The sequence below is a fragment of the Ciona intestinalis genome, chromosome 1 (assembly GCF_000224145.3).
Source record: "Ciona intestinalis chromosome 1, KH, whole genome shotgun sequence".
In the NCBI taxonomy this organism is placed as follows: domain Eukaryota; kingdom Metazoa; phylum Chordata; class Ascidiacea; order Phlebobranchia; family Cionidae; genus Ciona; species Ciona intestinalis.
Window position 1 is genome coordinate 4758087 of NC_020166.2, and position 24071 is coordinate 4782157.

The following is a 24071-nucleotide window of genomic DNA, read 5'->3' on the forward strand; positions in this document are numbered from 1 at the left end:
GCATGTACGTAAACTGGTACACACCTGCATGAAAAGATGGTTCAGTAAGTTTTCCTTCCACACCATCCACAGTCACAACATGAACATCATCTGTAGCGAGATCTGTTTGTTTTTCACTCGCATCATAATCTTGATCATCTGTTGTTGAGTGAAGTGCAGTTGAAACTTTAAATCCATCCAACTGTTTTGCATCGATGGTCATTACACTTGGTGCTTTGATATCATCACTTCTTCCAATCTCATATCCCTTCATTTCATTCTCAGTTGATTTCATTTCAGTGAATGAACATTTTTCATCATCATGATTATGTTTTGATTCATTGCTTTCTGTAATTATTGAATCTTGTTTTATTAACTGTTTGTAAAACTGCCAAACGCACACTATATGTATATAGTTTAGTATTTTCCATGACTTAAGTGACGAATAGCTATTAAAGTAGAAGTATAAATAAAAATATTGAGTGTAAATTCAAATGTCAATGTATGAATGGTTAATGAATGTAGCTTATTTTATAAAATGGTAAGGATGTTTTGTTTTAACACCTAAATGACCTTATTCCCAAATTTACGAATTGTATGAAAAAAATGTGGGTAATTGTACTTTGTGTTTTTTTCTGTATGGCTGATAATTTGAAAATCTTATACCAAATTGTGATCAAGCATCAAATCTGTTACTTTTTTTGTTACGACACAAACGCCTAACCACTGAGCCACTGCAAGCCGCAACCTACACTATACAATTGATATTTAATTACTATTATTCATTTACTCAAAAAGACTTTTAATGTTTAAAAAAATTGCTACACTATACGACAGTTTGGGCAAAACCAAATATTTTAAAGTATGGTGAAAGCATTCAAGAGTTGATAAAATCTAGTTAGTATTTCTCAGATTGCATGTACGTAAACTGGTACACACCTGCATGAAAAGATGGTTCAGTAAGTTTTCCTTCCACACCATCCACAGTCACAACATGAACATCATCTGTAGCGAGATCTGTTTGTTTTTCACTCGCATCATAATCTTGATCACCTGTTGTTGAGTGAAGTGCAGTTGAAACTTTAAATCCATCCAACTGTTTTGCATCGATGGTCATTACACTTGGTGCTTTGATATCATCACTTCTTCCAATCTCATATCCCTTCATTTTATTCTCAGTTGATTTCATTTCAGTGAATGAACATTTTTCATCATCATGATTATGTTTTGATTCATTGCTTTCTGTAATTATTGAATCTTGTTTTATTAACTGTTTGTAAAACTGCCAAATGCACACTATATGTATATAGTTTAGTATTTTCCATGACTTAAGTGACAAATAGCTGTTAAAGCAGAAGTATAAATAAAAATATTGAGTGTAAATTTAAATGTCAGTGTATGAATGAATGTAACTTATTTTATAAAATGGTATGGATATTCTGTTTCAACACCTAAATGACCTCATTCCCATAATTACAGTGAGTTGTATAAAAAAATGTGGGTAATTGTACTTTGTGTTTTTTTCTGTATGGCTGACAACTTTAAAATCTTATACCAAATTGTGATCAAGCATCAAATCTGTTCATTTTTTGTTACGACGCAAACGCCTAACCACTGCCAGCCGCAACCTACACTATACAATTGATATTTAATTACTATTATTTATTTAGACAAGAAGGTTTTTAAACAAAAAAGTTGCAACACTATACATCAGTTTGGGCAAAACCAAACATTTTAAAGCATAGTGAAAGCATTCAAGAGTTGATAAAATCTAGTTAGTATTTCTCAGATTGCATATATGTACACACCTGCATGAAAAGATGGTTCAGTAAGTTTTCCTTCCACACCATCCACAGTCACAACATGAACATCATCTGTAGCGAGATCTGTTTGTTTTTCACTCGCATTATAATCTTGATCATCTGTTGTTGAGTGAAGTGCAGTTGAAACTTTAAATTCATCCAACTGTTTTGCATCGATGGTCATTACACTTGGTGCTTTAATATCATCACTTCTTCCAATCTCATATCCCTTCATTTTATTCTCAGTTGATTTCATTTCAGTGAATGAACATTTTTCATCATCATGATTATGTTTTGATTCATTGCTTTCTGTAATTATAGTGTAATTATATCTTGTTGGATGTTTATATATTTATAAAAATATTCAAGCTTTCAAGTCATTAAACTAAATTATAACTATATATAATTTCTTTTCATCAGCTTTAACAGTAATTCACGTTAACATGTACCAATGTTGTGCAACATTACATAATACTTTAAACATAAAGATGTTACTTGAAAGCACAGGTGAGAGATCTGTTGTCATATTACTTTAAACCTGACATTATTAAGGGTTGGCGTAAAAACTGTCAATCAAAGTCAATAAACGAAGAAAAACTGAGACTTGAGAGATTCTGTTTTAAAATGGCCAAATTGGAATTTTCAACTTTGAAAAGTTATAAAACCAATAGAACTTAGATGCCACTATCTAATACTACGGAATTATCATTTTGTTATTTTAATAAAAAAGGTTCAGTAATTACGATGCAGCCATAGTTAAAAGCCTTAGCAGACCCTTAAATTGTATTTAGTATTTCTCAGATTGCATGTACGTAAACTGGTACACACCTGCATGAAAAGATGGTTCAGTAAGTTTTCCTTCCACACCATCCACAGTCACAACATGAACATCATCTGTAGCGAGATCTGTTTGTTTTTCACTCGCATTATATTCTTGATCATCTGTTGTTGAGTGAAGTGCAGTTGAAACTTTAAATCCATCCAACTGTTTTGCATCGATGGTCATTACACTTGGTGCTTTGATATCATCACTTCTTCCAATCTCATATCCCTTCATTTCATTCTCAGTTGATTTCATTTCAGTGAATGAACATTTTTCATCATCATGATTATGTTTTGATTCATTGCTTTCTGTAATTATTGAATCTTGTTTTATTAACTGTTTGTAAAACTGCCAAACGCACACTATATGTATATAGTTTAGTATTTTCCATGACTTAAGTGACGAATAGCTATTAAAGTAGAAGTATAAATAAAAATATTGAGTGTAAATTCAAATGTCAATGTATGAATGGTTAATGAATGTAGCTTATTTTATAAAATGGTAAGGATGTTTTGTTTTAACACCTAAATGACCTTATTCCCAAATTTACGAATTGTATGAAAAAAATGTGGGTAATTGTACTTTGTGTTTTTTTCTGTATGGCTGATAATTTGAAAATCTTATACCAAATTGTGATCAAGCATCAAATCTGTTACTTTTTTTGTTACGACACAAACGCCTAACCACTGAGCCACTGCAAGCCGCAACCTACACTATACAATTGATATTTAATTACTATTATTCATTTACTCAAAAAGACTTTTAATGTTTAAAAAAATTGCTACACTATACGACAGTTTGGGAAAAACCAAATATTTTAAAGTATGGTGAAAGCATTCAAGAGTTGATAAAATCTAGTTAGTATTTCTCAGATTGCATGTACGTAAACTGGTACACACCTGCATGAAAAGATGGTTCAGTAAGTTTTCCTTCCACACCATCCACAGTCACAACATGAACATCATCTGTAGCGAGATCTGTTTGTTTTTCACTCGCATTATATTCTTGATCATCTGTTGTTGAGTGAAGTGTAGTTGAAACTTTAAACCCATCCAACTGTTTGGTATGAAAGTTTGTGTCATCCGCAACAACAGTAGATCTAGAATCATTCACAATCGATATGGCTGTATCTTCAATAATTTCATAACTGCTTATGCTCATAGCAGACATCATTTTAAGCAAGTCATCTGAACTGTCATTCATTTGTTTTGATTCATTTACCAAACTGTTGGGATTTAATTTATTTTCACAAATAGTTAAAGAAGCAGCATTTGTAGATTGCACCGAGGTGGGAGATGGTTGACAATACACTGATGGTGATATGATTGGAGGGGAATCTCTACTTTGCAGTGAAGGTAAAGCAATATTTGCCACAACAGCTTTGTCAAGAAGAGAATCTCTATTTGCACTTAAACACTCAGCTTGAACATCTTGAAAAAACTCAGTTGTTTCGCCACGTACGAGGTGGACACACCGCTCTATGGTTCGACCCTTGTCATCCAAATCAACAACCGTATATGGACTATCCAACAACACATCATGACCAACTTGCATTCTACCACTTGGATGTTTCTCAGGTAAATTGGAGTCCGGTGTATGATCAGTAAATGTTGTATCTTGTGATGAAATATCTTTCTGTATTAAACAAATCTCACACGTTTAAAATAGATTAAACACTCTTTTTAAAGTAAACAATGAAATTACTTCCAAGCTTAAGTTTAGTGTAAGTCTATCATAATTCAGTTGTTGGAAAAAATATGTTGATTTTGTTTGTTATATGATAAATAATACTAAAACTGCCATGCGATTTTATCTGTAGACTGTGCGAGTAATGAAGTAGTTTGGGCATACATGATACGTATAAGGCAACTGAACAACAATAGATGGATTAGAAAACACACTGATATGTTGTTATGATGGTTAATGAGAATGTTAAAATTTTATTTAAAATTTCTCTAATTTTACCTTTTCAATGAATAACGATTGACCAACGTCTGTAATTCAAATAGAAGAAACATTAATATTTTGCCGTTGATGCAACCAAGCATGTTATATTAATATAAACGAATAGCTTTAGGTTTGCTGTGTCACACCCTGATGATTTCCCACCATTTGGCATATAAATGTTGGAACATTTTACCGGGACTTAAGATCTATTTGTTCATAATGTAACATTAATAGTTAGAATAAATATGAAATTGAAAAACAGCATTAACAAGATCTATTATTTTATCGTATGTATACCTTCATATATGGTATTATTGCAGATTGCCGACTGTCCATTATTTGAATTCAAAATAGTTTCATCGGTTGCTGTGAAATACAAACTATTGGGTTCTACCATAAACGAAGCGTCTTCTGGTTCCAACGACATTATTCCAAGCTCGCCACCAAGGTTTTCTATATCTTGATGCAGCTTTACATCTGCAAGAAAAACAGATGACTAATTAAGTGGAAAATATATTAGGTGTTGCAAATTTACCGTTACGTTTAGGCTGTGGTAACTTACAATTTTATATAAAAACACTAATGTGGGCACTTAAGAGATATTATTGCATAGTTTTTTATTAGTTACTCAAAAGTATTTTTACTATTTTAGTAAATGTAAATTTGTAAATATTTCTTTCTTTGTAGTTTATGTATGGCCATGCCTATCTGTCGGATCAGTTGCAGAAAACAAATAAAAATTATAATAGAATACCGTGCTCCGTACCACCAACTGATGCTTGCTCATCATACACAGTGTCTTCACCACTTGAATTGAAAGAATTTTCTCCAACTGATGAGTTAGAAGAACTAGATAGTTTCACATATCTTTTACTTGAACTAAAATAAAATGCAGTTGATAAGCATTGTTATGAATTGATGCGCATATAATTAAAAATGATCGAAATTCACATAAGATTCAATTCTCCACAATATATAAAAACTAGAAAGTTGCCCTCTCGCAGACAAAACACAGTGTGGAATAGTCTACCCTTTATTATTGTTTGGGAAAGATATTTTGTTTTGGCCCTGTATGCTATATAAAAGGAAGTTTTATAATTAATATTGGGCATGTCTAAAACCCTAAAAATGTTATAATTGTAATTTGTGAATACACAAAATCCAACCCCGAGCTTCATGAAGGTAAATACTCAGGTAACACAGCCTTGAATATGTAACTGTAAACAGGGCTGTTTTTACAACCACAAGTCAGGGCTGCATCCCATTTCTTTTGCAAAAAAATACTTAACTTACACACAAAGGTTCTCAACATTTTAATAGGGACCCAATGCAGAATCACAAAAGCGATTCTAATAATTGGAAAATAATTTGGAAACACTGAAAATAATTCAGGCTATCAAGGCAGTCAGGGTTTCAGAATTTTAGATATTCTGAATTTTTGGTAAATAAGTGAAGATCTGGTTTAAGTGATATAATGATACCATAAAAACATGCATGTGCACATTAGTCACTTTGGAAAATAAAATAACACTGCAACACACAAATTTAATATATTAATATATTTATTTTCCTAAATAACTCAAGTTTTCTTGATTTCTTATTTTAAGACTTTAGCTTACCTTTTCAAAAATCAAGTGTTATCTGTTTGTACGTTAAATGATGGATATGAATGAACCTGTTCAAAACATCAACATCTGCAAGTCACTCAAAGACTCTATGTATTATCTTACTAATAAAAATTGCAGAAATTCAAACATTTGAATCAAACTTATCTAAAAACATCAACAACTATAGTGTAAAAATGTCATATGAAAACACATGCAACACACGTGTGGAACTGCAAAAATTGTGATCTTGTGTGACGTATGCCGATACTGCAGATATCCTACCTGGCCAATTTTTTATACATCTTGAGTCAGTTGGGTGTAGATTAGACTTTTTTCGAATAAATTAGCTTACTAACGCCTGCTTCAACTAACAGAAGAAACATAACAATAAGGAAACGTTCTCCACAAAAAAACCTTTGATTTGTTGTGTTCAACAAAAAAGTAATGAATGACAAGAGAGCTAAGCTCTAATGAATAAGCAGGTTATGTTATGAGGTGAATGAATGAATTGATTGATATATTTGTACCAATGTTAATATACATATATTAGCATTGATTTGTACCGAGTGCTATTGCGCATGCGCCGAGACGATACGCAGTAGGTCAAAACAAATACAAATACAATGACCACCCGGTCCAAATTTATTACGACCCTCCATTGAAAACGTTCCAGAAACGAGTTTATACGTTAATATTTTAGTTTTTGATTTAAAGTTAACAGAACTCAGTTGGTATGGTATTTGTAGTCTAGAAAAAGTAAGTATCACTAACAGACTTATTTTATGCTAGCTTAATAGGCACATTTTATTTATAATTTACAGGTGCTTTGTGGTGGACCAAGATGATCCTAAAATTCAAAAATTGTAGCGGCCACTTTTGATATACTTTGTACTCGTGCTATGAATGATGAATGAATGAATGAATGTAACTTACTTTATCATCGCGTGGCCGGAAAACGACAGTCGTTATAACACGGATGTGCATCTCGCGCCAGCTTACGAGTTACCAAGTATGTTACTTTGTGGGTGATTATTTTTTTGGATTTTTTTTCATTTTTATGTATGGCTGATAATTTGGACAACCCATTAGTGACCCCTGGGTTGGAGCAATTGCTGTTAAGTGTCTTGCTCAAGGACACATACGCCCACAATGGTAGCAGCGACGATCCTTGAACCCATTACCTCTGGGATTGGAGGCAGGCGCGCTAACCACTACGTCACGGCGCCAAACACACAAACATGCTACAAACATAAAATTTGGACATTGTACTTACTAGATCCTATCGATACCGATCCCAAAATAAATTGTTATTAATGCAAAATTAACTATACATATTAATATTCGTCAAAAAAATATTTATAGAATTTTCCATTCATCCAGCTGTAAATATATTATCGCGATACGTAATACCTAAAAAATAAAACGTTATTTTCTTTTAAAAATGCGGGTTTGCTAGTTGTTAAAATAAAAAAGTATGGTCATACCTTGAATCATATGAATATTAAATTTACAGATAGTTTTCGCGAAAATATAACTTACGCATACACATGTAGGTCACTAGCATGTTATTCCCATAAAAAAGTTAATATTTTTCCCACCTACTATGCATGCGTGGTGGCATCTCGGCGCATGGGCCATAGCGCCCGGTACAAATATATTAATCGGAACGAGTATATCATGACACCAGCGCCGTAGCACAGTTGGTAAGAGCGCCTGCCTCGAAGAAGTATAATGGGTTCGTGGCAGGTGCTCTAAAATAGGAACGCTCGTCGTTGCTACCATTGTGGGCGTATGTATCCTTGGGCAAGACACCTTGTTGCAACTTGACCCTGTGACGTCCCTTAACCCAACCAGTGTATTCAGTGGGGACTATAACTTAACGGCAGTTGCTTCAACCCAGTGGTCACTAATGGGTTGTCAATTTATAAGCCATACATAATAAAAATAAAAAAGCACAAAAAAATAATCACCCACAAAGTCACATACTTGGTAACCGTAAGCTGGCGCAAGGTGTAACAACATCCGTGTTATAATGACTGCCGTTTTCCGGCCACGCGATAAAGCAAGTTACATTTATTTATTTATTCATTCATTTATTCGTCTTCTACCAAAATATAAGCTTTACGATATCGCCTTCATTCTTTCCCTTTTGTCATTTCGACGGATAACATGTAATAAATCACAGTTTACTGGCGGGAAATTATAACAACACAGTAGTAATGTTTTGATAGAAAGTTTGATTTTCCTCCAAATTAATACGCAAATATTGTGCAATGAGCGCGTATAAAAAATGTCACATCTATTTTTTACAATCAATAATGAACAAAACAATATTAAGTGAAAGCGAATGTCAGCAAATTCGTCAGGAAAGTTACCAAGTTTCTGAAGTAACGCCAGAGGGAAATCTTTTGGATTTTCTACAAGTTATTAATGACCAACTTCATCCGTTTCATTTTAAAATTCGCCAAAGCAAGCGTGAAGACACTGGAGAAACAGTTTACGTTTTAATAAGTTTGGTGGACAATGACCTTAACCGTTTAGTCGTCGGTGGCGATTTCGCGCGCGCTGAACTGGAATATTTTAAGAAAATCCTGGAAATCATAATTGTCATGTCAGATACACAAAACGTGGGGACTGCGTCTTCAATTGATATTTTAAATTTGGCTGATTCTTGTTCACCGAGAATGAGCAAAACTGAAGCCAAGAGGTTGCTCACACGGTTTGTGGATGAGCGGTGGTTTTACGACAACGAAGGAATCATCTCTTTATCTCCACGTTGTATTCTCGAACTAGAGCAGTATCTATCTCAGTGCTTCGACAGTTTTGTGTCAGTATGCACAATGTGTTCAAACACTGTTTTTCAAGCTCAAGTTTGCTCGAATTGTTCTGCGCGTATGCATCACCACTGTGCAAGAACGTACAGCAAAAGAAAAACCACTTCTCTAAAATGTCTTTCTTGCAATCATCCATTTCCACACCTTCAGTCAGAAGATAATGGTGTCACAGGGGAAAGTACCTCTTTTCATACTGAAAATACTTCAGAATCATCACGAAAAAAGAAAAGAACCCATGCTCACTGATTTTCGTTTTAAAGTAGAACTTATGCTGTGTCTTAACAATACACACAAAAATCGGGAGCATGGCGAGCTTCATTAGTATAAAACAATGTTCATGGTTAGTAACACCTGCTAGTCATGTTCATGTGTAATATTGTTCTTCCGTATTTTAGAGACGCCCAATCTTTTCCCCGAATTTGTTACATCAAAATGTCTCCAAATAACTGAAAGGCTTAGTTGCAATGTTTTAATGTCATTTTAAAACTAGCCTACATTTAAACAAAAAATACTAAAACATACTTGCCTAATTAGAATGTTGTTTTTGGTGCTTTTTGCTGTTTATGTACTTTTTTTCTATGATTATAACAGTAAAGACACATGTTGCTTACTTGAATTAAAATCTTTTGTTTTGTATTCAAAGTATAAATTTCAAGATGTTTTGATAAAAATTACTCAAATTTATATTAAAACACACAAAATCAAGTGTATACATATGCATACAGTTAATTGTATATGTAATCCATCAGCAGTACACTACAATTGTAGTTGACTGTGTACAGGCTGTTTTCTATTTGTACATTGTGCACATTGTGGTCTGAGAAATATTTTTAAACAATTTCATTTCTAACAATTTCTTCTTTTCAATTTTCCAAAGTTTCTAAGTTTGCTTTGAATTTAGTTTTCCATTTAATTTTTTTTTGATACTTTGAATTTAAAAAAATAACACAATGCAGTTTGGTGGCACACCACAACGCAGAAGGACGCGCAGACAGATGTTAAATGCAACAATGGAGTAAGTTGTATTTGAAATCATTGGGCGAACAGAAAATTCACGTCCAATTAATGTACAATATTAAGGAATAATGACATTGCCTTTCAATAATCAATTTGTTGGAATTATAAAACAAACAATATTTCTTAAATACATTTATACAAAGTATTTTTATTATGTAATAAATATTTTTACAGTGAAGACTCTTATCCTCATGGACTCATGATGTATAATGAACCACCAAGTGTGAACATCACTCTACAGGAGTTTGAGTCATTTGCCTTTGAGCGAGTTAAAGGTAATAATCTTAATTACTTGATTTTTGCTCATTTTTCTCACAGTTTCATCACATTAACACTGAGAGTGTTAATACAATGTGCTGTGGTTTATTGGTTTGGCATTTGCAACGTAACTCTTACTGATTTCGATGTTTGATACTGATGTGCGTATTTTGTGTATTGTTTTCACCCAGAGATTTCTAAAAGGGTTATAGGATAACTCTCTGCTCTCCGCATGTCATGAAAGCTTGAGAAGTATAGGTTGACAAAATTTTTATGTAAATTCCGTATTATTAGATCTTAGATGTGTAGATTAACTTTTGTGGATCACTGAAAATACGAAACATTTTATTAAATATAAACTTTTGTTTTTTGTTGTTCCAACAGTTCTACACTTCCTCGATTCATTGTCGGTATCTGCAGTAAAGAACAGCACTGCTTATAATGAGAAGCTGACAGAGTTTTTACGAAAAAATTATCCAGGATTTTTGCTTCAGGTTAAATATAGTTATAGTTATTGTACGAATACTCGGATTTTCTGGCCCAACTTAAATTTTGCTAAGTGGTAGTACGGAGTTATAACCAAATGTCAAATGCAAATTGTTGAAATCGTGGTTTTTGACATAAATGTTTCAACTGATAATTTTCAGAATATTATTTTGTGAGTGTTCATAAAGTTTGTAGAAGAATAAAACATACATGTATTGTGAGGTGTTTTCACGATGTGAGACATAGGGCCTTTTCTATTATACTCTCATAAAATATGTAGAATGTGACCCTATGTGGATATACTACATTGCATAATAATAATATAAAACATATACATATATATATATATGTATATGATATGGGAAATTTAACTTTATTATGTTTAAATTAACAGACAGCAACTGGAAGAGAAGTCAGTGATGCAGAACTTAATTGGAGACGAAAAGATCATGTTTCTCATTTTATTCTTCGTCTTGCTTACTGCAGATCGTAAGTTAGATTTGAAAATGCTTAAAATAGTTTTAATGGTAAACTAAAAATTCAGTTGATAATTAATGTCTGTGTATTTCAATCTGAAAAATAAATTTTTAATTTTAGAGAAATTTGCATAAATTTGCATTTAAAAAATCTGATATAAAAAGGTGTAAACTACATGGGACCACATTCGTTAAGAACAAATTTTTCTGTATGTATCCGTAGTTTTAATATTACAAATTGATCTAGATCAAAATGCAGAAGTAAGATTGTTTGTCTTGTAAAGTAGGCACTAGGTTGGATTGATACTTCCAGTCTGCCACTAATGTGGCCATATGTGTCCTTGGGCACAATACTTTACAACAATTGCTCCAACCCAGTAGTTGTCCAAACTTGCAAGCCAGCACATGTTTTAACTCTTAGTTGTTCAACATATCATTACCAAAATCATTCATATTAATTTAATTAACTTTTCACAGTGAGGAATTACGAAGATGGTTTCTTGATAAAGAACTTGATCTTTTTAAGTTTCGTTTCCTACAAGAAAGTTCGAGTAGCATTCAAGCTTTTTTGAAACTTAACAATCTTACATATGAACCAGTGAGTCTGTTTCCTTTGATTTGTTTAAAATGTGTAAAATAAAAGGATCTGAGTAAAGGCCTTCCTGCAAAATATTTTGCTTTTGTGTTTTGAAGTTTCATGGTTAACATTGTGGAAAATGTTGCTATACTTCTGTAGTTCTGTACAAAACAAATTTGCAAGAAGAGCTAGATTAGATTTAAAACAAGACTGGATTTAAAAGTATTTTGTATGTATTACTTTTATGTTTTGTTTCTGAGGTGTATACCTTTCATAATTTATCCAACATAATATTGACTGGACAATAGACGTATAAAATTTAGATTTGTTTCTTCCAGCAATTATTTGTAGAAGACAATTATGATGGGTTTTGTAGTCTTTTATAGGAAAATAATAAAAAAAAAATCTTTGGAAATTTCTAATTGCAAATGCCATGTATTAAGTTTTAGCTTTTAATTTCACTTTCTATGTAAACTAGTTTTTGGCTTCAATTCGATTTTTACCAGATATCAAAAGAGGAACGAACACGATACAGCGCAGCGTTGTGCACTTCCTCGTATGACATGAATGAAGCAAATGTTGAAAACAGTTTATTTTATCGAGTTCCTTTTATTGATGTGCTTAACCTTGTCAGTTCTAGAAAGGTGTTTCTACATCAGGTATGCGGTTGATGTTGTAGATGTTGCTACTGACTTAAATACATGCATTGCCACACAGACAGGCAGGGAATATGATATCCTACTCCTACTAATGTGTGTACAGGAGAGGCCCATTGGCATTGCGCCTGTCCCACTAGTTATCTAATATTGTATGATGAATAAATTGATGTAACTGATTTATCCCTACATGATGGGGCAACAGTGGTTGTTATGACACAGATGTTCTGTTTATACACCTCGTGCCTGGTTAGGAGTTACCACTATACAACTTCGTGGGTAATTCTCTTTTTTTCTGTATGAATGACAGTTTGAACAACCTATTATGTAACACATGGCTGGGTGACTTACCAACTCTGGTTTATAAGAACAACTAAAACAACATGTATATTTATTGCAGGGAGATGCGTTTGTTCCTCAAAAAGAATTTCTTTCCATTATCAGCACAAGGTTCAGGGAACATCTGTCCAAAGCACTTGCTGTAATAATTTAATTTGATATTTGTAAAGTTGACTTATGATAGATATAAATCGGTGTTAAATCCAATATATGTCTTTTGGTATTTTTTTCGTCTAGATTTGAGTTGTTCATTTTTATAGATGACGTCACGAGCGTTACCACAACTGGATGAGGACGACCGACTTTTGCCGATGCTTCGATCATTCAACCAGACAGCAGTAACAAGTGCTTACGATCCGAAGAAAAATGAGGGAAAAGTGACGGTCTCTGATTTGGAAGAGGTGATGAATCAATATCAAAGCTTGGAAAATATTAACTTTATGTTCACCATACTTTAGAAATGACTAATCAAATTACAGCAACTATATTTTTAGCATGATTATTGATTAATTGATTATACTAAAAAACGTTTTATTGCCAGCTATCTAAAATATCCTACCCACTGTGTATGAGACAAGTCCACTCATCACTGAAGGAAACTCATCATCTCAGACATTGGGCTCGAATGCAATATGGTTTGTTCCTTAAAGCTATCGGCGTCACTTTGGAAGATTCTCTTAAATTTTGGAGACAGGAATTGGGAAAGGGGATTGGGATTGACAAGGTTTGAATCAATCTATGATGTGATACAAGTTACAATACAAGTCTGATAGCATTAAGGTTGTTATTAAGGATAAAGGAATAGAGCCAGTAAGAAACACTGTTTTTAAAGCAGGGTGATATTTCACACACAAATCCAGATCAAGCTTACAGTATATAGAGTAGACTGACAGCACTAATAAATAATTTGTAAATCAACCTTGTACATTTAAACAGAATGTATTCTTAGTTTACATTTAAATTTGTCCAAAATTGTGTGCAATATCGGAAAGAAACAAATAGAATATTCAAATGCTTATCGTTGTTTTTAATTAAATTAGAATTATCACACTATACATTTGAATGTGTATAGGGAGAGGCAATTGTCAGCTTTGTAGATAAGGAAGAAAGGCGGTAACTACGCAATACCAAATATAATCGACTAAGTTCTACATTTGCCCTTCAACCCACCACACTAGTTACTTCCCAACAAATATATCTGTCACAAAAAATTAATATAATCAATTAAGAAAAACGTTATATTTTTTGCTAAAGTTTATTTATATTTAATAGTTTGACAAGCAATACGCCTACAACATCAGACACAACTATGGTAAAGAAGGAAAAAGAACCAACTATACACCATACAGTTGCATGACAATTATTACCAAGAATCCACCATCTGCACAAGATCATCATGGTATAAATATTTATTGTTAAATAAACTTTAATAAATATTACTTTATCATCTTCACTTAGTGAGTATACAACGTGTTTTCTTTAGGATAGTTGTAGCTTCATAAACTCTGTGTGAATGTGTCCGCACTTGCGAATGACCAAGTTTTATGGCTTATTTTTCTGTATGGTTGCCAATTTTAGGCAATCCATTAGTAACTACTAGATTGGAGCAAATACAACCATGTGTCTTATGTTAAGTCCCCTTTTTTACAATGGTACCAATGTTTTGCTGTGCCCCTTCGGTTGATAAAATTACAAAAAAAATGATTCAAATATGATTTGTTTATAAATAAAATGTAAAAGTCAGATTTCTATAAATTTTCTGTGATTTATAAGTAAAGATTAAAAAAAGATGAAAAAATTCATTAAGAACAATTTTTCGTGTGATTTAATCAAAATTGACAAAATTGAGTAATAGGTTTACTGTATTAACAGTATTTATATTCCAGGTTGTCCATTCAAGCATACATCACCGGATTTACTGCGACAAAAGTTAAAAAGTTACAAAACTTCCACTGATGTGATTGAAGAAATAATTACCCTCGTGAAAGCCCAACACTTCCAAATTGCTTGTGGGAAATATTTTGAAGTAACACATAAGGTAACATGTGCTGTGTGTGAAAATATTATGGGAAAGGTTGGGTAAAAGGGAATGTTAAGCTTCATGTGATACATTACTTTACATTAGATTGCACTTACTTCAGTTTCTCTAACAGTCTAACTTGGTCTGTTGACACATTGGTTTCTTACTGTATGCACATAAATGTGTATAGATTATAACTCTTGTCTTTAAATGCGAAGTATAAATAGGTATTTAAATATGAAAGCATGCTCAGATGTAGAAGGCTAGTGTTGGTGTAACATATAAATAAATCCTTAATTTGCATTTTAAGATGGAAGGAACAAGTTTCCAAGTAACTCATCCCAATCATTACTTTGATGAAAGCCAGAAAATTTTAAAAGGTATAAATTTCTTTAACCTGTTTTTATTACAATTAGCTTTGTGATAAAGAAGTGGTGTGCTACTTCACATAACAATTCCCTAAACAAGTGCTTGTCAACTCAGTTTTTAATTGACAATCCAATTTCTAAAACCACATTTTTGAATTGCTTAAAATGGTTTGACTTTTCAATAATATTCAAAAGACTTTCCGAACTACTAATAAGCAACCAAACTAAGTCAGTTGGTCACTTACTTTTGGGTGAAGACGGAGGTCTCCAGATACAGTGTCCTTAGCAATTAGACTAAGCTCTTAACTAAATTTTAGGGGAGAAACCAACTAATAAATCTTCGGCTAATGAGGGACAGAAGCGATCTGGTTTTAATCCCACATGGTCAGAACCATTACCAGTTAAAGGGGGTGCAACACCGGGAAAAGCAAAAGTTGTAGATGACGATTTGGATGAATCTGAGATGGAGAGATTCATGATGGAATATGCTGAAAATTAGTCTATACACATATTGCGTTGCGCTTGTATTCTGATATTAAAACAGTTGTATAAACATCGTTAGAAGTTGTTCAGTAGGCCTACACAAAAAGAGCTGCCTTTACATGAGCATTGACAATTAGCCTACATAAAATGTGCCATCTTTTTATCTTATACAAAAAAGTAAAAAAGACAACTACATAATTGTAACTTAAAGTGACATTTGAATGAATTTAACTTACTTTATCCTCGCATGGCCGAAAAACGACAGTCGTTATAACACAGGTGTTCATACACCTCGTGGCAGCTTACGAGTTACCTTGTATGTTACTTTGTGGGTAATTATTTTTTATGTATGGCTGATAGTGTGAACCACTGGGTTGAAGCGATTGCCGTTAAGTTTCTTGCCCAAGAACACATACGCCCACAATGATAGCAGCGACGAGCCTTGAACCGATTACCTCTGGGTTACAAACATTTATGTGATTAATGTTCCTGTGATAGCACTGTCGGAAAATGTCTGGTCTCAACCTGATATTAATGTTACATTGATAAGTGGATACACGGCCATGACAGTTCCAATTCCTCAAAACTATCAACGGAAATGCGTCATGTTCGTCTGGTGTATTTTCTAATTTCTACAAATCCCCAAATTTTCCACAAACTTAATTATGCGCACATACAATTCGTATACCATGAACAATGAGTAATATAAGAACATTCACGTAGACATTTATAATCATTTTATTAAACACCGTGTCCTGACGCATGGCTATATACGTCAATCAAAGCCACGTGACTGCAGAATTTGTTGCAACGAAATATTTCCAATTCTCCTGGCGTCTCTTTGTTTGCTGCTGAAAGTTGTTTACCAGCGTTTCTATTGGCCGATATTTAACAAGCTACATCTTTAGATTATGATCGAGTATGTTGTTCGGCCATACCATCTAGGTATTCTGGTCTATTGTTGCGGCCCTGCACTTTACCTATAACGTATTTTTGCATTTCGGTGAATTTTTTAAGATTCATTCAGTGTTTTATCAATGAATTCGCATTTGTCGCATCATAATTATATCACTGGGTTTAAACACAAAGGCAAACATTTCTTTAAATTCCAAAAAAAATGAGGTTCTTACTTCTTAGAAACATTAAACATAGGATTTCGGGAATAAGTATGAACATGTAAAAGTAAAAACGGTTGCAGCAACAGCTTTGCCGCCCATAACAGGAAACCATGTCGAACTTGAAGACACCTCATTGGTAAAATGCAACTTTCTTCGTGGGAAAACTCAAGGCATAGAAAGCGTTGTTGTCATATGGCGTTTCGACATTTCAAACTACCCTACAACCTGTTCAAGATTTTATCTGCGCGAATTCAAAATAAGTAATACCTTAAACATTTATAATCTAGAAAGTTTACTGTTTACAAATAACTTTTAGCGTTTTTTTCAGAATCAAAACACCACAGACTAGTGCTCCAAAGCGGCAAATTACGGAACGGCGTATGCAGCCACGCTGTAACGAAATCAGCTGACTGCTAAGCACGTGACTTGCCATATAAATAGAAACAATAACAAAGACTTCAGCTGAATTGAACATGTCAGCGTTGGTTGGTTCGCGTACATTACGGATGGTTTTTCTACTGTCGTGTGCTTGCGAATTTCTGTTAAAAGTGTAGTCAAACTAGTACGTTGTCAGTGATGCAGACTTATCTAAATTTCTCGCGTAGGTTATTTTGAGCCATAGATTTTGCAGCATTACTAATATATTTTAATTCCATATAGATTTTGCGTTGTTTAAATTCGGTTAAAATTAACAAAGATAAATTGCTGTTGAAAATAATAGTTTGAACAAAATGCCATTCATCGGACAAGATTGGAGGGGACCTGGATACATTTGGAACAAATCAGGAACCTCAACTTGGGATATTTGTGACAGAAATATTGGAGTCCATCTTGAATCAGTGCCCAGGTAATTTAATTTATTTTCATAGTACTTTAACATTATTCCAATGAACCTAGATATGAATAAAATGCCTGCTACATACCTGTAGTACAACACATTACATGAACACAAACGTACCATGAGTTATTTCCTACAGATATGTGCACAGTTTTATTACATATATACAAAGTTTGATGTTTCATTGTGTTTGTTGTTCCGTTTAACTCTGGTTGATGTTATTTTTTCCCTGCTGTTCGCTAGTTTGTTTGGCATTCATTAAACAGTTTATGCTTTATGAATATTATTATGGGTAAGCCCAACGTCTTGCCAGGAAACGGCACTCAGGTTTGCCATTACGGATTCCACAGAGCGTGAATCACCCATACAACTGCTAATTGCATGGCCGGCATATGTTAATTTGGTTCTTGTGAGCAATATATAGCTAGAAAACACGTATAGCTGTTGTTTTAACATTTAAAATATAGGTTCTATTATAAATCTTGTTATATAAAATTAAATCTAGGAATTAATGTACAGTAAATTAGTATTTTAAACGGTTTCAACATACAGTGTGATTTAACAGGGTACTTTACAGTGTCAAATAATACCAGCAGCAATAAGCTTAGTTTACATAATAGCATATGTTCATACGTCCGAATCTGCAGAACAACTACATATATAATTCAACATGAGTGGACATACACCTGCAAACTGCTTAAGTACTAGCATAGATGAGGTGTTCCCGTTTTCCGATTTTATAAAGACACAGAACGTAGGAAGTGTGGCTATTAATTCAAGCAGAGGACCAAAAACAGTAACAAATAGAAAAGTATATGTGTTAACTTGTGAGCCAAAAAGCAAAGACATGTCACTTTACATGCAAAACTGCAGCTGGATACACCAGTATATGTTAAGATTATGCCTTTTTGTTTGTATTTTTATATTTTAAACATGTTCTTTTTATATTTTGGTTAGTATGCTTGATATTTTTAGTAGTTATTACTCTTTAATCGATTGAGTGTTCAATAAAAGTTAACCATTTATGTGAGGTTTATTATTGTGATAAGATCTAATGTCAGCAGAAAGTCATTTTTAGGCACAGAAGTGCTTGGTTGTTAAAAAATATTTAGACGCAAAAACAGCACCCAGTCATGATAAGATGCTATGCCTTGGGATCCCTAATGGTTGTTTTACAATCCGTTTCACATGGTCTATATACTAACTTTGGGTAAGCCTAAGCAACATGCCTATTATACGTTAGCTGTTTGTTAACTACTAATTTTCTTAGTATTTTACATACCTTGTGCGTCACTGCAGTTGAAGGTGTGTGTCATTTTTAAGGCCTACCATTGGTTGCTGTTGGAAAATGAGTGACTGCATTACGCGCATGTGATTTGTGACGTATTAGCATGACGTAAAGCACGTGGTCACATTGCTTTTGTTCTGGCTGATGTAACAGTTAGTACTTAGTAGTTTTACAAAACGCCAACAAATAACGTAATAAGATGAGCGGATACTGTCAAAATAGCCTCGCATGTCGAATACTTAATTAATCGCGAACCATATCCGTATTCGATTTGAATCTGCGCTGGATAAGGAGCTATGACAACGGTTGTGCGTCATATGAACGGCAATGTAAAACGCCTTTTAACGTATCGTATTTGGGAGGGAAAATGTTGCACTAAATATGTTGCAACTTTAGCAAGCGCGTGGCGTGTTGCGTTCTATTACCCATGATGAATTTACATTAACGTTACTGGATTGAATTCAACGCCTAATTGACTCAGTTTAGAAAGGTTGTTTAGAAGTCATATGTACATATTTCAATCCCGTAAACAATTTGTAACACGAAACCTGGCCATTTTTATTGTAACTGAATACACACGATGCCGTGGTCTGCATTTATGATGAACTAAATTCGTTATCCGATTCAAACTATTGTGTTTTGCATCACACAAGGATGTTTTCGCTGTTAATTAGTTTACCAATGCAGCCTCTGGATTTTGGTCTTCACTAGTGTATGTTGCCGCCAAATAAGCGAATTTGTTTACACCGCATTGACCTCTAACGCGAATTGTTTTTTGACCCATGTTGCACCACCGCTCGATGCATTTCGCCAGAGATAAGAGGTGGCCAGACAACGAACCACAGACAACACGCGAGGTCGTGCGTCTGATCGTGTGTGGTCGCGCGCTTGTTGCGTGTGCGCATATGTAACGCACACGCTTTGCGGCGAGTATGTTAATGTCTGCACGATCTTCCATAAATTATGATTATTAAAAGTTTGCGGTAAGACGGCACCGAACATTTAACACCTTTGGTATACCACAACAGATGTATGTATACCCGCCTAATTTGCTTTGAACTTACAATACCTTCATTCTTTTACATTTTACAGAAGTCAGGTAAAGAAAATAATAGAGGCTTTCCTCCGGCAGATGCAAGAGAAAAAATGCCAAACCTCTTACACAAATTTAACTTCTGCTCCAGGTATATTAAATTAACAGTATATATAATAGCCTAATCAGTTGATAGTTTTAAATACTTTAAAATTACTTTATTTTTACAGTTTCGAAATGCAGTGTGAAAGAAAATATGACCTGGCTTCAAGTAAGCAGTACTGGGAGCAAAGAGGTGACTATTTATTACATACAGATGTTAATATTTAATTATTCTTCCTTCAGTAAAACAAAATAAAAACAAACTTACTAAGGTACTGACTGCAAAACTGTTCAATTTGTAAGCACACCTATGTTTAGGGATGCACATTACAGAATTTCGAATCCATGAGATTCGAATCCTTTTGTATTCGAATCTAATTACGGGATTCGGTATTCTGTTTAATGACGTCATCACACGTCATCTCATATACTATATTAACAATTTTTGAAACTTATTAATTTTGAAAAAAAAAATTGTGTTTGTGGGACTTTCGAGGTAAACGTTTCGTAACGTCTTTTCATAGACTGCTATACGTTTCATGACGCAAAAACTACCCAATAGTACAATTTTTGATCATTTTACAGCTCATGATCCAACAAGGCTGCTATGAAAGAGTCAATAAACTGACTTTTGTAGGTAAAATTATTTTTTCCTATAAATATAAAAAGATTCGAAATTCTAGATTCGGAATTCTAGATTCGAAATAAAGTATTCTAGGATATCCTAGAATACCTAATTATTCTGTAATGTGCATCCCTACCTATGTTACGAAGTAATAACCCACTGTCTAAGAATATAAATAAATGGTTATAAACTTTAAAGATGACCAGTGATAACTAAACATATTCCTTACAATCTCCTACAGTGCAGAGGATATACAACATTTGGTGAATTGATCCGGAGATTGGACCTCGCAGGAGCAGCTGCGCTTCCACACAGGTTCCCCTACATCCTGAAGATTGCAGAGCTTGTTGTTCGCCACAAGATGTCAACGTTAAGCGGCATGGCACAATCGCACTTCTTTCTTCTGATTGAAGCATTACTGGAACAAGGTTTAAACTTCAGAGTATTTTTTACTATTTTGTCAGCATTGATGTGTTACTTTTGTGAGTAGTTTTTAGTATAGTTATTTAAACAACACATTAGTGTCTACCGGGTTGGACCATGTCCTGCCGAAGGACACATAGGTCCACAATGGTAGCAGACTTTTTAGCAGCAGTGGGCACAGGACGGATGGAAATCATGGAATACTTTACTCAAGTTAAAGTGACTAATGTTGCCCAACCACACAAGAATAAATAGGTGTTGTTCATTACAATTCGATTCAATTTTTGATTGTAAACTATATGTCATTGTCAACCACCATTTTAATTACTCAACCATCATATTTGTTACTCAGTACTTGAACGTGGATGTGAGATTCGACGAATGAGATCCATCCTTAATAGATTGATGTTCCTACTTCAACGTCAGTCTCGACGAACCTCATTCAGTTCTAAACTATCCTGGTTCCAATGCATTGAGACTGTGAGGATATGGCAGAGCAAGCTTAAAAGGATTGAAGTTACTCGAGTAGGCTGTATTTATGAATTGTTAATTGTATTTAATATTGCATGAAATGAAAACACACCAACCAAAGTTAAAGCTTGATTTGCGCTGTACATAGCACTGATAAGGGATAACAGATTGGTAAATTTAAATGCATCATATTATACGATTTATTCCATTTGTTTTAAGTAATTCAATATGTTTCACTTCAACACGAAAGAGTGTGGGTTTAGCTGACATCTTTAAGGGGCAAGCATGTAGAAAAGGAGTAAGAAAACTTGGTACTATACATTTTTAATAGTTTTATATTTCCATTCAGCGTTTTGATAATCGTGCTACTTTAACTGACCTGCCTCTTGAACTACAATACGACATCATTGCTTTCTTAAATGAAGCAGAAGATGTGAATGCTGCTTCCAAGGTTTGTCGGACTTTACACATGATATGCGAACAGCCAAGTATCTGGAAAAATCTCTGCTACAAGAATTTCACTCAGGTGACCTTACATTGATATCTTATCATTGTGTTAGAATTATTTTAATGTTGGCAGCCCTTTTTGTAGACACCTGGCAGCAACAAAAGTGCAACTGGTACCCTCTGGTTATAACCCCAACGCTGCAACCATTTTCATTAACTATGCTTGCTAGTAAAAGCAGCAGATTTTTTTTTTATTGGGTCAATTTTAATTTCTCTAAAACTTTCATGAGCTTATGTTTATTTACTAATTATAATCGAAAAATACAATAAAAATCCTTTCTTATTACCATGACTCAGGAACAAGTGGATTGGGCAATTGCTTTTATGATTCGAAAGATTAAGAGAAACCAGAAAGTTGAAGAAGGAAGCTCTTCTTTGGATCAGGATTATTTTAACATAAACAGTGCCTCTAAGTGGATGGAAGTCCATGCTCTGTTGCATAAGTATGAAAGGAGCTTTGATTTGTTATTTTAATATTTTTACTTTGCCCTTTTTATTTAGAGCTTACGTATCTCGCGAATTGATTTATGTGGATCCACTATTACATTGCCAAAGATGCTCCGTCTTATTTTGGAAGGTAAGTGCCGACACAAGTATAATATGTAGGAATTATAATCTTTTGGGTGCATAGACTACAACATTTTTTTAAAAGTTTTTAAGCTTGTAATATTCCATTAGCTTCCCCCCCAAAAAAATTTGTATTTATTTTTTTATATAATAGTACCTCACTTTACACTTTACAGATATGTGGATTGGTCTAAGGTCTTTGTAAATATTTTCTTAGAACTTGACCTAAGCCACCACTTCCCTAATTATAATTTATACCTTTAGGATACCGGGCATCCTTGTATTGAAAGTGATAACTCAAATGTGATTATTGATCAACTGAGTCCGCGGAAATTCATCTCGTTTTTCGATGATTAAAATGAACTTATTTCTTTCTTCTACATTGGTTCTTCCTTCTTTTTTGTTGTGCCGCCTGCCCTGTCATTTTTTTGTTAAAGTGTTGAAAACTCTAACCCACTCACACAAAAGGTCAAATATTTTGTTTTGCACAGCTTACTATAACATCAAAGTTTGTTTCTGATAATTCATTTGGATTTTACAACAATTTGTTGCATGGTATAATGCTGATCAACTTTGATTATTCTCTGCACAGGCTTAATAATTGTCCTATTATTAATATTGTGATTTTCATGTTTGCGCTGCTGGTGCTATATAATTTTCTTATCTTTCAAACTTTTTAATAACACTTACTGATTTTTCTTTGGTATATGAATAGAAATTTGCAGTTGCAGGTTTGCACGTTGCATTAACACACTTAACTTGTTTCTTTTAGCCATTTCTGTTACAACTTGTTATAGCACTGTGTATATTTGTATAAACCCATTTATGTTATTGCCTTTGTTGCCGCATTATGTTGAAATGCACTGTTCTATGATGCTTCATTTGACAAACACTGTATTGCAATACTTATATTGGTCAAACAAGCTACTTAAAGCAAATCTAAATTAATAAAACAGTTTGTTCGCACACTTAAAATTATTCCCACACATATCAGAAGACACATGTGACATATTTTTCTCCTACTTTTATAGACTGAATCTACACATCATTATCCAAAACGGCCATGACGTTTATACTTTTTATAAATATTTCTTTTCATAAATTTGTTGCATTTTGCTTTATACATTTTAATTGCCTAAACAGTCTGTTTATTGTTCCATTTGTTTGTTCAAAATTTATCTGTGTGGCAGTAACTGTGAATGTGTATAATAAAACATGCTGCTTTTCTCTGTTATACATAGTCATGTTTTGAATTAAATAGGCTCATGATATTTATGTAAATTGCACATACATATTAAAAGAACAAAAGCTGTTTCATTGAGATAAACAACAGTTCAAATATCCTTTTAATGCTCATTATTATGTTAGAACTATCTGGAAAGGGGTACGTGTCCACCCTAGATTGATTTATTTGTTTTAATTCGTTG

The 24071-nt window shown here is 33.6% G+C and overlaps 4 protein-coding genes across 4 annotated transcripts in view; 3 read left to right on the plus strand and 1 right to left on the minus strand.

Annotated features, from left to right (window-relative positions):
• Positions 1-6620, minus strand: part of LOC100182105 — a 6907-nt gene extending 287 nt beyond the window's left edge. The window contains exons 1-9 of the mRNA XM_026836514.1: positions 6441-6620; positions 5306-5430; positions 4849-5028; positions 4570-4598; positions 3504-4239; positions 2610-2912; positions 1788-2090; positions 919-1221; positions 9-327 (exon numbers count right to left, since the gene is read on the minus strand). Coding sequence (XP_026692315.1) covers positions 9-327; positions 919-1221; positions 1788-2090; positions 2610-2912; positions 3504-4239; positions 4570-4598; positions 4849-5028; positions 5306-5430; positions 6441-6460 — 2318 coding nt within the window. The 5' untranslated portion in view covers positions 6461-6620. The remainder of the gene's footprint in view (positions 1-8; positions 328-918; positions 1222-1787; positions 2091-2609; positions 2913-3503; positions 4240-4569; positions 4599-4848; positions 5029-5305; positions 5431-6440) is intronic.
• Positions 6621-8077: 1457 nt separating this feature from the next.
• LOC100179021 (non-structural maintenance of chromosomes element 1 homolog) lies at positions 8078-9868 on the plus strand. Its single transcript, XM_002127088.4, has one exon. The coding sequence runs from the start codon at positions 8432-8434 to the stop codon at positions 9236-9238; it is 807 nt and encodes a 268-aa protein (XP_002127124.1). The 5' UTR covers positions 8078-8431; the 3' UTR covers positions 9239-9868.
• LOC100181367 (DNA primase large subunit) lies at positions 8080-15747 on the plus strand. Its single transcript, XM_002127059.3, has 13 exons — positions 8080-10007; positions 10184-10284; positions 10652-10761; positions 11148-11242; positions 11707-11827; positions 12313-12465; positions 12863-12943; positions 13062-13202; positions 13343-13525; positions 14074-14200; positions 14688-14839; positions 15132-15201; positions 15507-15747. Exons 1-13 carry the CDS (start codon positions 9943-9945, stop codon positions 15686-15688), a joined length of 1581 nt encoding a protein of 526 aa, XP_002127095.1. The 5' UTR covers positions 8080-9942; the 3' UTR covers positions 15689-15747.
• A 1667-nt stretch (positions 15748-17414) lies between these two features.
• Positions 17415-23878, plus strand: LOC100184471 (F-box only protein 32-like). Its single transcript, XM_002121648.5, has 9 exons — positions 17415-17637; positions 20009-20100; positions 20180-20244; positions 20918-21104; positions 21452-21624; positions 21920-22096; positions 22375-22520; positions 22579-22654; positions 22909-23878. Exons 1-9 carry the CDS (start codon positions 17522-17524, stop codon positions 22999-23001), a joined length of 1125 nt encoding a protein of 374 aa, XP_002121684.1. The 5' UTR covers positions 17415-17521; the 3' UTR covers positions 23002-23878.
• Positions 23879-24071: the final 193 nt, after the last annotated feature.